This window comes from Poecilia reticulata, chromosome 15, assembly GCF_904066995.2.
Source record: "Poecilia reticulata chromosome 15, P_reticulata-male-v2, whole genome shotgun sequence".
Lineage (NCBI taxonomy): Eukaryota > Metazoa > Chordata > Actinopteri > Cyprinodontiformes > Poeciliidae > Poecilia > Poecilia reticulata.
In genome coordinates this window covers 19,451,315-19,466,777 of record NC_088844.1, presented here as the reverse complement: position 1 = coordinate 19,466,777, position 15,463 = coordinate 19,451,315, and the positions used below count along the sequence as shown (strand labels likewise).

General features: G+C 38.0%; 1 protein-coding gene across 2 annotated transcripts; it reads right to left on the bottom strand.

Moving 5' to 3' along the window:
- Positions 1–305: 305 nt before the first annotated feature.
- On the bottom strand, positions 306–15,297 carry fam135a (family with sequence similarity 135 member A). Of its 2 annotated transcripts, XM_008429863.3 has the most exons (21): positions 15,006–15,297; positions 13,509–13,638; positions 11,010–11,089; positions 10,251–10,390; positions 9,967–10,037; positions 9,711–9,884; positions 9,490–9,616; positions 8,568–8,721; positions 7,683–7,760; positions 7,266–7,315; positions 6,618–6,776; positions 5,885–5,958; positions 5,607–5,761; positions 3,600–5,499; positions 3,339–3,499; positions 3,158–3,249; positions 2,613–2,710; positions 2,318–2,469; positions 2,108–2,218; positions 1,911–2,024; positions 306–1,504 (listed from the first exon to the last, which is right to left on the bottom strand). In XM_008429863.3, the coding sequence occupies exons 2-21, from the start codon at positions 13,583–13,585 to the stop codon at positions 1,299–1,301; spliced, it is 4,173 nt and encodes a 1,390-aa protein (XP_008428085.2). In that variant the 5' UTR covers positions 13,586–13,638; positions 15,006–15,297; the 3' UTR covers positions 306–1,298. The 2 variants fall into 2 exon arrangements, with proteins under 2 accessions (XP_008428085.2, XP_008428086.2); XM_008429864.3 differs by lacking the exon at positions 7,683–7,760.
- Positions 15,298–15,463: the final 166 nt, after the last annotated feature.

Below are 15,463 nucleotides of genomic sequence, written 5' to 3'. Positions count from 1 at the left end.
AATGTGGAAGTTGCTCTGCTCAGATGAGACCAACATTAAACTTTTTGACTGGAGTGGAAGAAAACTGACAGAAAACCAACACTGTAGGCCATATGTTATACACACACACACGCATTAATTTATGTCGGTCTAATACAAAAGCCTAATAAATTAAGTAGTTTCCAGCTCTAACAAATGCAGAAAACTTCAACAGGCATCATTATGTTTACAAAGTAATTTAAATTCTAGAACTGTTAATTCAAGACATTTTCATGATGGTAAATGTCATGAATACATGTTTTTAGGACTTCATAAAATCAAAAGACCACACTTTAAAATGTGTTTAATAAAATTGTATTGGCAGGCATTGTAACATAATTTCAAACATTTTTCTTGCTATAATTTACCAAAGTCTTTGAAGTGTTATTTTTTGAAAATGAACATAAAGACAGACAAGTTAGGTTATCTACTGTACAGTATACATTTTAATGGTAGAGTACAATGATATATATAAACAGCTGTTCAGAAAACAAATCACCAGATACTTTCAGTATGTGCTTTTTTTCCCTGTATGATCGTTACTTTGAGTCTGTATAATGAAATGCCATCATGTTAAAGGCAAAGCTTTAGTCTCCCAACACCAGGCTGGGTACATGTGCAGAATGCTCCACATAAAGTATCAAGAACAAAGCCAAAGCTGAAAAAATCTGAGCAATAATCCTATTTCAGATGGAACCTTTGCCTTTAAAAGTGATGGGAAATCGTTGATAGAAAAGTAACTTTTATTTATCTTACAAATGGTGTTTTCAGTAAAAAAGCTTGTAAAATGTACTTGGTGCAAAAAATGCAATGTCTCTTAAAACTGGTGGAAAAACATTTGAAATGCAGTATGTGCAGAACTGACTTGGGACAGCTCACCAAAAACAGCCATTAAATTATGTAGCAGCTACATTTCCAGTTCAGCATTTAAAATGTCTCAATTAGCTTAAAGTAAAATAGTTCAAATAAAAACATAGCACATAAATACTAAAATATACTTTAATGGGAGAAATTCTTAAACCCAGAAAAAAAAAGTAAAAAAACAAAATTAAGGTAGAAAAATAAAAATGGTAAACTCCACATCTACTGATTCCAGTATAAACATAAAAAACATGATCTTTCCTAAAATGTGCTTGAATGGTAATTAAGTGTATTTTAAAAGGAGCTCATCTAAATCCCACTACCAGAAAAAAAATACAAACAAAAACAATATATAGTAGCAGTGAGGTATCAGCACCACATTCCTTTTGCCCAGCCAAGTGTTTGATTCCGATTCTCTCCTACTGAAAGTATTTGAGGCCAGCAACGAGGAAGAATTTCTCCAGAAAGATCTCAGAATCCAGGACGGCGATGTGCGCTGCGCGGCCAATGAGGGAGTTGGCCGTGTTGGGCAGGGCATGAATGACATCATACCTGACTAAATTACAGTCTTTGTTCTGAAGTACTGGCAGCAGCAGGTTTTCAATCATCTCAGCATACACGGGCCCTGGTATTCACAGGAGAGAAGCAGGACGTATAAGGCTACTTTCCTAACATAAATTTAAAAAGTGCTTCTGTGTAATATTCGAACTTCGAATTTCCATCAGCTTTTGGGAATCATAAGAAAAAAAAAATATTTTTACACACAGATTCATCACTGCGTGTAATGATTTTTTTTTAATTACTGGAATAAATTGAGTGTTTTCTTATTTGTTGAAATTTACCACAATATTACAACTACAGAAAAAAATCAATGTCTTGAAAAATGTTCTCTCATCAACTAAAAAAACACACAAAAAAAAAAACACTACGGGACACTTCTTCAGAGTCTTGTTTCATGTGGATCTTTGTGATTACATGCAACTGTCTAAAGAAAAAAAGTGGATAGTAGCTTTGATCTTGGATCAACTCACCTGTTTGTTTGTCTTTTAATGCCGTTTTGCACATCTCTATTCGAGCAGAATGATAGGGAACATAGCGATCCTGCAGTGACCCCACCAGCACCACATTCCTGAAGTACTGCAGACCTTAAAAGGCAGATGGTGAGACAAGTTAGAACTATAATCTCGTTCTGTATTTGAAATGGACAGCTATAAATAGCAAAGCTAACCAGATTTTTTGCTGAGTTTGTACAGAAACGTTTGGCGAGGGTCAGAGTGATCCCGACACGTCAGCTGCAAGAGAGATCCTGATTTTTTCCATTTCTGCATGAACCAAAGGCCTGAGACAGAAAAACATTTACATTTTAGTGCTCATTAGTTTTAACTGTGTCATAAAATTAGCTGAAGCAAGAGGCCAGTAATGCGTTTCTCATGTTTACCTGTGTTGACCAGAGCAGAGCTGTTGTACAGTGTGCCCAGATGAGGTCCTGAGAGGGAAAGAAATGTGTGCAGCTTGCTCAGGTAGCATTTAAACCTGGGTCTGGTCAACACTGAGCGAACTATGAGGTTCCCTAAAGAATGCCCCACAAAGCTGGAAAGCAACAACATGGAAGGTTATTGGTCAGCTATAATGTGGTTAATTCATGAATAACTTATCAAAATGAGCAGAAAATCAAAACAAGCTGTATTCATTAATAAAATATTTTGATATTAGTTTGGGAGTGAGCAGCTTACCTTATCTTTGACACAGTGAGGTTGTAAAGCTGAATGTACTGGACGATTTCATCCAGCAGCCGGTCTGTCATCGACTCAAAGTCGGCAAACGTGTCATTCTGGAAATAGAAATGGTGAGAAAAACAAGAGGACGGAAGCTGTCAAAACTGTTTTAATTGGGGGAAAAAAAAAAAGGTCCAACAAAATCTGAGTAAAAAAATCTCTTGATCAGTTGTGATCAATGACCAGCACGTCTGATGCTCAAAAATCTATTTTGCATTTATTAAATGGATCGAAACTGAGAACTACCACCACTCCACATGGTGAGCTCAATAAAATAAGACATCACATAAAAAGTTAGAAACATAGATGATAATGGATTAATCTTGCAATTGTTTAATTTTGTTCAACTCAAATCCCATACATCTGTAGCATATTTTTGATGCATCTGTTAATGTCCTTAGAAAGGCAGTTTAGACCTAAAATGAATGATGGTACAGGCCAGGAAATTCTGACCAGTGAATCTCTATTCATAATGGCAAGCAAAGATTTTATAATCTGAATACCTGATTCCTTTCAGACATTAGGAAGTCTATCCGAGCGCCAGGCAGACCAAGCTCCAGGTAAGTCTTCACCAGCCTCAAGTCTGCACTGTTACCTGCAGCGATACAGGGGAAGGAGCGACTTTAAAAACGGCTGCAGAATGACTAACTTGACCGTCTGAGATTCTGATGGAAGGTCACCTACCATCCAGACCATGCACACACACAATGAGATGGATGCCTTCCTCACAGCTTTCATCCTCCTCCAAGCTGAAATAAGGAACGGTGGAGGCCAATTCAGGGACTTCACTGTACAGGAAACCAGGGAGCTTTAACTGCTTCATTTCCTCTTTAGCTTTGATGAACCTGTACATGTGGAATGGAATGCATTAATTATTCATTAATGATGTTTAAGACACACAGCAAATATATGCACTGAAAATTTTATATTTCAGAGATGACTCACGCTTTCATCTGTGGCGTGGGTGCGCATTCGTACCAGTGCAGACCGGATGATGTGGAGGAGGAATAGGGAGACTTACTTAAACTATACCTAGTGCTGCTGGAGGGCAGATTGGAGCATAAAGGAGCTTTTGATGAACCTTTAGCTTCATGGAGATGAGCAGCGCTAAGCTGCTCAAACAGTAGGCGTGGCTCGTGAGGCGCAGCAACCCCAGCTGGGTCATCATCATCAGCAACGCCGTTCACAAAATCATAGCCGTCGCCTTCCTCGTAGTAACCGTTCTCAATCATCTCATGTTCCGACTGATCCTCGTCCTCCTCAACCTGCGCTTCTGCCCGGATACCAAGAGTAATGGCGGACGTTTCCACAGGGCTGATCTCAGACACATCTGTGCTGGAGCATGAGCCAAAGTAATTCTCTACCATCCCACGCTTTACCAGATCAGTGCTACTCGTGGCAGAGTTACTGGAAGGGCAAGCTGTGTGAGGATCGCTACGGGATTCCTTAGACGTCCCCAGTCCGTCGGTTTGCTCCACTCCGATTTCCGAACTTCCTGCAGATTTTAAATCTGCTGGAAGTTGAAAATCACCAGCACTTGTGCCAAGGCTGCAGGCTACATCGGTTCTTTGAGTAACGTCTCCGGAGAACACGACACTCTGCTCTTGTACCAGAACACTGGATTTTCTGCCACTGGAACTCTTAGAAGAACCTTCGCCCTCATCATCTGAGGGCAGGGAGTTGATGGAAGTAAGCGAGGACTGGACTCCGCTTAAAGCACTTGTACTTTCTGGACACAGAATTTCTCCTGTGCCGCTAGGCCGTTGCGTTGTATTCTGGTGGACAGGGAGCGCAGCGGGAATTTGGACCGTCTTTTCTGTGTGTGAAGCAGTGAAACCTGATTCAGTGAAGCCTGGCCCTGCTTGTGGTCCTTGAGCCAGCTGAGTGGCAAAGGAGCTGGATTCACTCTCAATACCGGAGTCTGAGAGGCGAGATGAGGCAATAGGGGCCCCTACATCTTGGAACCTGATACAGTCACTCTTCACCTGCACTGTGACCGCACAGGCCTGACTACGTTGTGCTGCAGTTTTACATGGCCTTTCAAAAACAGATTCCAGAGCCGACTGCTGCGAATCACATACATTCGTCTGGATGATCTTGGGAATATTACTGCTACGACTTGAAACAGCCTGATTTGGCAGAAGAATGTTTACTTTATCAGCTTGGACGACGTCTTTATTACTTGGTTTTGACTCATCTTCCATTAAGCCGGGAGAGCACTGTCGCTGTTGTTGGCCAAAGCGGTCTACATGAACGCCTTTATGAGCTTGTTGACTTGTCGTACTAGCCCCAGTACCAGCCTGAGGGCTGCTTTTTGAGTCCAAAGTAGAAAGATTTTTATAAACATCCTTATTACAAGCAGAAGTAGTTCTATTGTAGCTTGCAACAGAGTCATCAGCAGTATTTCTCATATTTGTTGACGTGCCGCTAAAATCAAAAACAGAGCTTGCATTAGTCCGTGAACAGCTACTTGAGTCAAGCCGCGAGGTATCTTGCTCCTCGTCTTGGTTAACAGAGCCCTCCTCTTCTTTGTACTTTGTGCTAATATTGCTGTGGGGTGCTTTAAGGTTTTTATAACCCACTAAAACCACAGAGTCCTTGGAACCCTGTCTGGTCAACTTTTTGGAGTTCTCAGTTTTTGAGTTTTTCTTCAGTTTTACTGATTTGCCTTTGGACTTAGGTGGTGGATCAAAGTTTTCAGGCCAGGCAGTATCCAGCAGAGCACTCTGTGACTCTGGTATTGTACTGGTTGATGCACTGCAGTCCTTTGAGTTAGCCTTGTCAGTTTTACTGGAAACTGAGGGAATTCTTGAATTGTGCATGCCCAGCCATGGTCCATCACGATCTTAAGGAAAAAAAGAAGAAGATTGAATTGAACGCAGACATGAAAAATGAGTGAAACCATATACAGTATTTCTTGATAAACTATGAATCATAAATGTTGTTACTGACCCTCAGTGATAGATTCAAGGTATCTATCCTCAAAGATGATTGGCAAAGAGCTAACATCCCCATCAAGGTCTGCACATTCCACTGGTAGTGGAGGCAAACACAGGAAGTAACTGGAGCTTTTGATGGCATTAGTCATCTGTTGGTGGCTGTGAGCACTGATGGATAGAAAACCCAGAAAGAAAAGGAGTTCATAAGTTGAATGATTGAAACAAAATGTCCCCACAGGCAAATCAAAGCCATTTATAAACGATCAAGACACAGTCTGCAGAACAACTTACTGTAGTTCCTGATATGCCAGTGCAGATTGCCTTGGATGTTCAAGACAAAAGAAAGCCTCTGCAAACCGTCTAACCTGTAAAAAAAAAAAAAAAAAGTAAAATTAAAAAAACAAGCCGCGCAAGTACAATTTCTGAGGTTTATTTTTATTCATTTAAATACCTGCATGTTTGCTTTTTTAATGAATAATTTGAATGTGATATTTTGCAACGCATTTGTACTCTATCGTTCATTATTATTATTTTTGGCTTGTTTTAATTAATTTTGTATTACTTTTTCCATAATTTTTTTTAAAAGCTATAAAACTAAATTCTATACATTTTAGGAGCAGTGGTCAGAAAAAATCTTTGTAAATTAGCCAAGACTATTGGCGGTTTTTTAAGCAGTACAAGTAATTTTGTCATTGACAAACCAACTTGTCCTTCACCAATTTGTAGGGAATACATTGCCATTAGTAGGGACAGAGTGACACTTATGTTGTGTGCAGCATAAGTATGATTAAAAAAAATATTCATATAAACCATGGCTGTAGTGATGCTAACCTGGAGCTAATTTACTGTAGTGAGTAAAACACAAACAAAATTTGTGTTTTTTTTTTACAGTGTTTATACAAAGTTTGTGAAAGAACAAAAAAATCTTTTTGCAGAATGGACTATGTTGGTGGAGAGTGTGTGTTTAACCGGTTAAGTGTATCCAGATGTTTACAATAATGACCAACTGATGTGCCGGACTCACTCTTAGTGTGTGGTGTTCCATTGCTAGTAGGGCAGCAACGTGTTCCTGCAGGGACACAACTTCCAGGAACTGTCCCCAGAGAGCCATGAGCAGCGAGCAGAGCTGTGCAAGATTCATATTAACAAGTTCTGCAAGCTCGTCAGGTGACTCTGCCTTTCCCTAAAAGTATAAGAACAAAAGTCAAACAAATGAAAAGGTAACATATTTTCCTTAACAAGACCAGAAAGTCAAACAATTCAGCATTAAAGCGAGGAATGTTTGTCACAACCTTATTGAAGCAGTTTGCTGCAAAACTCTGCAAAGAGTTTTCCAATTATATTGGAGTAAAAAAAAAATATCACCTTGGTAATTATATCTAAAAGAAAAACTACTTTTATTACCATTTTTAATAACTGAAGAAAAATTTAAATAGCTCAGATTCTGATGACAAAATATTTGCTGCAGGCAGAAGCTGACGTCACTCCATAATAGCTTAGTGCCACACCTTAAAAGCTCTTCTTCATATCATCACTTCATTATAACTAATACTTGCACCAAGATTTGACAAAATGTCAATACTCCAAGCAGCAAAACACTTTCCTGTCAAGCAAATAAACTCTAAATGACAAAGAACAAAAAGCAAAAAGCAAAAAGTGAAGGAAATCTGACCTTTACTTGTTCACACAACTCCATTAAACGGGCCTCTAAGTCAAGTTGTTCTGAGCAGGCGGAAGAAAGAAAATAATAAAAATACTGTTATTTAAGTGTACAGAAAATGACAGAAAAAGAATGTGAAAGCTGAAAAGGTTGTTGTGCCAGATAGAACAGATGTTGGAAGGTACTTTCTATAAGACATGACCAGACAAAGCTGAGAATTTTGATAGAAAAGAAGCATCAATAAACTTTTTTGCCCTTGGTCTTTAAGCATGAAAACTGGCAATAAAAGTAAAGAAGAAAAGTAGCTGAAGAATTTTTCTCTGGAAAGTGGATCAAAGGTGCTGTTTTCTCGATGGAAGAAACTGGAGTGAAGAGAAGAAGGAAGAGAAAGGCAGGCTGATTCGATGAGCTGAAAGGGTCAGGACATACCTATGTAGACGTGCCTTTGCCCTCGGGGATATGGTCTTCTGAGTACTCTCTCATATAGCGCCTGCATGCTGGGCTTGGCTAGTAAGATTGCACATATAGGCATGTTTAACCTTCATTAATTATCAGATTAATAATTTGTCCACTCATGGGGATTAGCTATGGCAACTATGGTTAGTTGTGCTTTGGTTTTGGTTTTAGTCCACTTGTCTAATGACTGCAGGTGTTTTGTAAGCTTAATTAGTTACCCAAAATTGCTATGTGAATAAAAAGACTTGTTTCTGAGGTTTCTACAAGGGGTTTATATGGTATTGTGCCAGGGCCAGGTGAGTTTACATGGGATTACAACGACAAACACACATTTTTAAAATGGTAAAAGCAAAGCATCAAAAAAAAAAAAAAAAAGAAAGAAAAAAAAAAGGTGAAAACAGGGTAATGCCTAATATTGTGTCCCATTTACACCCATAAGTTAAATCTGATTCAACACCCCTAAGGTCAGGAATACAACTTTGAATTCTGGGGCTTCTTCAACATCTGACCTCTAAATGAAATGTTTATTTATACTTCTTCTGCATATTAGGTCAGATGGGCAAACAGTATTGTCCATCTAGTTCTACAAGTTGTTGCTAAATGGCAGAAATGTCCAGAACCCGGATAAGTATGCCATCAGTTAATATTGTCATTAGCATAGAATATTCAGAGGGTACCTGTTAGTAAATCACAGGTTTTCTGAAGTGTGCCTGGATAATTATTAAGTGATTCAACTTCCAAGGTAAATGGAACGACATGGGCATTACCCATTTTCCTGTGTTTTAAGGAAAACAAAAACATGCAAAAATAAAAGTCACAACAACGCCATTATATAATTTATAAAGTAACATTTAATACCTAGTTCCATTCGGTGTGAGGAGGGCAGGTCCTTTGTTATAGAGGTAAAGTAATCAAAGAGGCCCCGGTAGGCTATTAGGAGAATGGAGCAGATGTTATGGTGCATGCTGAAGGCATGTTGCAGACAGCTGTCCGATACCAGGAACGTCCTCCCCTGATGGAGACAAAAAAATTAAATAATCTGAAACATCAATCTCAAACCATTTGTAAGCACTATTACTTTTGCCAAACACATATTTTTGCTTTAGGAACTATGACAGAACACAAGATCGAAATTAATACTTTGTAAGTTTAGAAAAAGTATATCTATTTTCTTGGGTAAAAAAATAAGTCAATATTCTTCACTTTGGTAATACATGTGCTAAATTTATTCTGTCTATGATGCTAATGCCATTAGAATAATAATCAATTAATGAATGAGTTGTTATTCACAAGCTGAGCATTAGTGACACACCTGGGATTAAAGAGGAGCGCCGCCTTTGTTCTGCCTAATTGACTGTTACAGTTACAGAACAAAATCTCAGGGGAATATCTGGATGGCTGACTTAGCTGAGCGAGCCAAATCACTCATGTCTAACGGTGAAAGTGCTCTAATTTTTTTTCTAACTTCTTCCATCAACAGTCTATCACATACCTGCAAGCTTCTACAGCTAAGAATGCAACTAAACATTACCTGAGGGGTAGAATTGTAAAAGTTTTAAACTAACACACACCTAAACCAATTTATTGGGCAGAATCGTGTATTTTATTGACCATTCGACACCACTATTTCTCTTTCATAAGACTAAAGTATTCCAATTCTCTCATTTTACTGACTGTTTAATGAATAAGAGTTCCAAAACCAATATTCCAACAGCTAAATAAATTTAGGAGCATCCACAACTTATGTATATATATTTTTTGCTTTTAAATGATAACTTACATCTGGTGACACCTGCTTCACATAGCTGCTGCCAAACACAACATTCTCGAGAAGTGGGATGACTGAATCTTTGCTCTGTGCTGGAGCATTTCGGTTCAGCCATGTGGTTTTCACAGGTCTAGGAAAACTAAACAAAGCCAGAGTTGTGATTAGGATAGGAAATACTGATAAAAACTTTTTATTTATTTATAGGCATGCACAAATATTTCTGCTCATCAAACCTGATTAGGGGTTGATGTAGTGCCACAAGGGAGGCATGGATGGCTACAGAGATGACAGACAGATGGAAGTAGTCAAACATGACATTGATGTGTTGGTGGATGCCTCGCTGAAGGCTAAAGTGCAAATGAAGTACGCGGCTGCTAATATTCTGCAGAGAGCTTGGATCTTCTGGTCTGAAGGGACAATGATAAAAGGTTTTAGCAGTGTGTGATTTACATAGGCACTGCTGTTAGGACAGCACTGTCATACACCTACGTATAATCGCCATCTGTGAAATACAAATCCAGGCAGAGCTGGAAATCCATTTCATTGAGGGACTCTTCCACCTGAGAACAAAAAAAAAAACAGTCAAATCAGAAACCTCACTACACAAAATACAGTTTGTGTAGATGTAAAAAGAACTAAATGGAAAGCAGAACAGTCAATAAATAGGAAAAAAAAAAACATATCGCTTTAATTATTAAACAAGAAGCAGTGGAATAGCAGAAAGTGTATTTGCAATAACAAGTTAAAGCAACACTCCTCTTTCTAAGTCGTACCTTTTTCTCATCCAGAAGCATCATCACTTTGAAGAGAAGAACATCATTGACGACAATCTCTTCGTTCTTATACAGGATTTGGAAAGTTTTGCTGCAGATGACGTCATCCTGGACTGAAGCAGGAAATGCCAAATCTGAGCCTAGAAAGAAACCATCATTAAATACATGCGGTTAATAGGAAAAATCCTAAATAAATGCAAAATTGTACATTTAAATGTAGTTTTTTTTTTAAAAGCTGGCAGATAGATTTTGTACAGTTATTCCACTATGGCAAAAGAATAGTTAAAAGAAACATTTAATAACTGCCATACTATGCTTTAGCAATTCTGTGACTCATCAGATGAGTTGGACTCAAACATGCAAGCATTAGAAAAATCCAAGGCAGTGTCTTGTTAATAAAACGATGACTCAATATTTCCAAACAAGACACTGAAGGCTAAAGTGCAAATGAAGGGTTTTTTTTTAAACAAAAAGATTTTATGAAAATTAAAATAAATCTAATTTTCCTCCAAAAAAATAAAGCAAAAACAAAAATCATATTGCAGTCATAAGAGTACACAGAAACTAACATAAAAAAGTGTCAGCAGAAACTAATTTCTAATTGTATGTTTGTTTAAACCAGGTCTCTCTCTTGAATGATGCATATGATGTACCTGAATTACTGCAGAAAACTGCAAACACTGGGCAAACCACATTATGTTAAAAATGATTTGGGGATTAGAGTTGCAAAATAACTTCTGTGTACATGTATGACTTTACCTCCTGGATGGAGGAGACTGGTCTCAACTTTGTGTGGGACACGAGGAGGCACCTTAAGACTGCCACGCATCTGGTAGAACCTGCAGAGGATTTAGATATTTCAAAATGATCACAAGAAGGAAAGCAATAAAACTGCATCACCGGCTTCCAGATCTTTACTACAAACTCTGCAAATGGATAACAAATTGCACATATTAGATACAAGTGTCCTGTAAAAGGACACTACACCTCTCATAAATGAATAATGAGCACTTCTTTTGCAGTCACTCATGTAGTAAACCTAAGCTCTTAGAGCTCTGATGAGTCACAAGCCGCTGGAAAGAGCTTCATCAGAGAACACCAAGGTATCAGTACACGGCTGCTGTAAAAAGAAACGTCTGAATACTGAAGATACTGAAGAGCAGCTTAAACACTGGTTGGCATTTTGTCCCCATAAGTTTCTATGAAGTCAGGTAAAAGTATTTTAATAACACATTGCAGTCTTGTTTAACCTGGCGGAGAACTATGAAAGACTAGATGTATGTATTTATCTTTTTAACATCGAAAAGTATTTATTGTCCTCCAAATCTTCATCAATGCATAAATACAAATGGACTGTCAGGGATCAAACCAAAGAGATGATTATTAGCTCAGTTTGAGTCACATCCGGCCAACAAATGTGGAAACGATGAGTTTGTTACACAATACTTGATACAAGTCTGTGCTCTACACATACAGGATCCTAGTAGAAAAACATCTGTCAAATACGCCTATTCTTTTACTCGAGACAATGTTATTAAAAGTATTAAAGGTTACCTTAAAAATTAGCAATAGATCTGCTGTGAAATATAGATGACTTTAATTTTACTGTTTCCTTAACCAAACTGAGCCTAAAGTGAATTTGTGGAGCATTTATATCTTCCCACAGGATTTATTTCATTTTTTAGATCCATCATTACATGATGGTTAGCGTTGTAGAACTGAGCACACCAGAATAAATTTTATAGAAAAGCAGTTACGGTCATTTTTATTTAACAGTTAGAGGTTATTGTTCTACCTATAGACATTTATTCTTGAGTCTTTGGGATTCTCTTAGAGAGATTTGGGTGAGAGAGGCTCCACCTTAAAAAAAACAATAAGATGAATGTTTGACGCATTCAGTTACTAATGTCAAAAAGTTAAACTAAGAGTATAAAATGTGTTTTGAGAAAGCCTCCAAAGTACAAACTATTCATATCAATTCAAACAAACATAGGTTGGTGGATATGCACTGATATATTTAGCAACATTTCAGGCAAAAAACATCAGTACCGCCCAAAATCGAAATCGGCAGGTCAGGCTTTTTAAAGATTAATAATCGGTGATCGGCCAGAAGACTACAATTGGTGTAAATCTAGTTTTACAAAATGATCTGAATGCTTTCATTATAAATGTAAGCCACATTTAAATAAACAAAGGGAATAATGTTAATTTAGTTTTCACATCATGACTGCCCATGCACTTCACAGCTGAAAATATTTACAAAAGAGACGACTCTGATTCCCTGCACGTGAAGTAAACATGTAGTCACCTTTTTCAGTCAGTTGACTGGCAGTTCTCAGCAACAGGTAACATTCATCTGTGCACTGACTCATGAAGCGTTTTCATACCCATCAACTGGCCCCAATCAGTAGATGAGTTTCAAGCTAGTATGAAGTATATAATTAGTTGGGGGTTTTTTCTTGGCAAAATTATCATCAGATGTCGTCTTAAAAATGGCACGGTGTTTAAAAGTTTTACAAAAACTGCAAAAATTGCATGTGATGCAATGCAAACCTGGCTTTGGGAATGCATTTGGCTTGCAGCATTCACCTGGTAGTTGTGTTGGGTGAAGTGGATCGCATTCACACCATAAACAAACCGCACTGAAGTTCATTGGAACTGTACCAAGGCCACTTCCTCCAACCGGTCTTCCTATTCACTACACCGGCCTCACATTATCTCTGGTATCTATTTAAAATGGGATTTCAACAACAATTTATACAAAAAAGGTTTTTTTCATCTCTATCCTCAACCTCCATAAAATATCTGCAAGATCTCAGAAACAACACATCACTCATGCCAGAAGTGTTGACTTTAACCTCCCCCTGTCATCCCCATTATTATAAAAAATGCATCTAGACAGCAAGATGATGTCTTAAGCACTGCTTGAAATGTTTTATAAAAGAGGGCAAATTCTGTCTTTGCTATTGCTAAGAACATTTGAGTCTACTGAAAATGCCTGGAGGTCCAAGAGAGTCTGCCATCTGTCCTAGATTGGCTTGGTCAATCACAGAACACAATCTGTTCCCCCTCCGAGACAAACTGCAACACGTTCATTTTTGCAAATCCCTTTATAATGCAGAATAAAATTAATCACAAAGGCCTTCAACAAAGCACTGGGTAAAGGATTTTATGGGTAAAACATCAATGAACTACTATTGAGGTAAGTCTCAACGAAAAGAGAGAACAACTTAAGCAAGACAGCAAGAGAAAACTCACCCTCTCTGGAACAGGTCCACATTGTAGAACTTGTGGAGCTCCACAGAGAACTCCACTGTGGCCTGAACTTCAGTCATCTTGGTCAATACAGGCAGAGATGCCCAACATTATCTCGGATACATCTGTACTCCTGTAAGGAAAATGAATATAGACTAATTATTCCTAAGAAACTCTGGAGGAAACTTAGCAGAAATTGTTCAGACTGGAATTACAGTTAAGGTATTGTTAATTACATGTTATATGTATGTCATGCAACATACATGTAAAGTATGTTACATGACATTTTAATGTTCTTGTTGTACCAAATAATGCTTATAGTCACTATGACAAAAGCAGAGCAGTGTAAATGCCAACACTAAAAACCAAAAATGAAACATCAATAAAGAACCATTTATTAATGTAGATTTATGAATTTATGATGGCATAATAGGCGCTTCAGTGGGGATACAGCCGATTTATCTAGTCATTAAAAAAAAAGTCAAAATATACGACTAGATATAAACAAACTTAAATTTAAATCAAAATCTCATAATGCAGCAAACTGCAGAATAATGCAATTGAAAACCATCTAACTGCTAACCTGCTGCAGTAAATGTGTATTCATAACCAAACATATTAGTTGCAATAGAATGGTAAACAGATGTGACAAAAACAACAACAGAGAGAAAAACTATGTAGTCTGCTTGATCAAAAGAGGGTCACAGGTTTATAATAGCCAAGTAACGGGGACTTGGACTTAAAGATCTGTTTGAACAGTGCTGACAACTAAAAATATCTGTTTAACAGGCCGTGATATTACTTAGTGTTGCTGAAACTTGAGGACAACCAATTCCCCTAATCAAAAGGCCAACAGGAAACCACATACAAATACAACAGCACAACCATCTTTGGAAACTGCTATTCAAATACATGCAAAAAAGGTTGGAAACCTTTCACCAGCAGCTTAGATGTAATAATTTTAAGCCTGCAGTTTGTTTGTTTTTTCTTGTTTGTCTGTTTCTGTGTGTCTGTGTTGTTTTTCAGTAAAGAGAAATTCCGCCTTGCACTTAGAGCTCAAACAAGGGCACATTTAAATTTTTTTTTAAAAACTACACACATATTCTAAACATGTTGAGACGTAAGGCCTTAATCAATCGGCGGGGCAGTTCCTCTTTTTCACAAGTCTGAAGAGTAGCTAACATTGACGAGTTTATTAATGCATAGCGAGAAATCTTAAGACACGTAGTAAGTTTGATTCCATTCCGAATATGAGTTTGGGTGACAACTCTCCGAACCCTGGTGGGCAGAATCTCTGCACCGGTATGGTTTCACTTTTTGAGGTAACAAACGACAGAAAGGCCAACAAAACAGAGGTTCGACACAACAGGGATGAAATATATAAAAAAGACGAAAATAATTCCATTTTGGTTGCCAGTCTGTAACCACGGTTAGCCACACACCGAGCAGTTGTCACAGGGACACATTACACAGACAGACAAGCAAGCTAACGCTACTCACCATTGCGTTGGCAAGTTAACATTAGCTCGCTAACCAATGTTAGCTCCAATTTCTCTTCTGCTGTCGTCCTTTAACTAGTGGCTACAGACTGAAAACACCTCTCTTCGTTCTATCGTTCTTTCTTATTCGGTAAAGTTGACTTGACACGGACCGCTAAAATGGGATAAAAAGAAGAGCGGCCATGTAGCCGTCAGACATAGCTGTGCTTGCTATGCAAATTCGGCTAACAGTGCTCAATCTGAGGAGTTGACGGCAGCTGCTGCTCCCTTAACACTTAACTGCGCTCAGCCGCACATTACACAGGAGCAGCTGACAAAATTGCTCCCTGTGAATGGACTGTCAGTACCGACGACTACAAATACAACAGTCAAAAACAATACGAATAATTATTATAATAATAATAAAAATTATTATTATTATAAAAAAATGTTGATTGTTCCTATGTTGCTTGTTTAGTT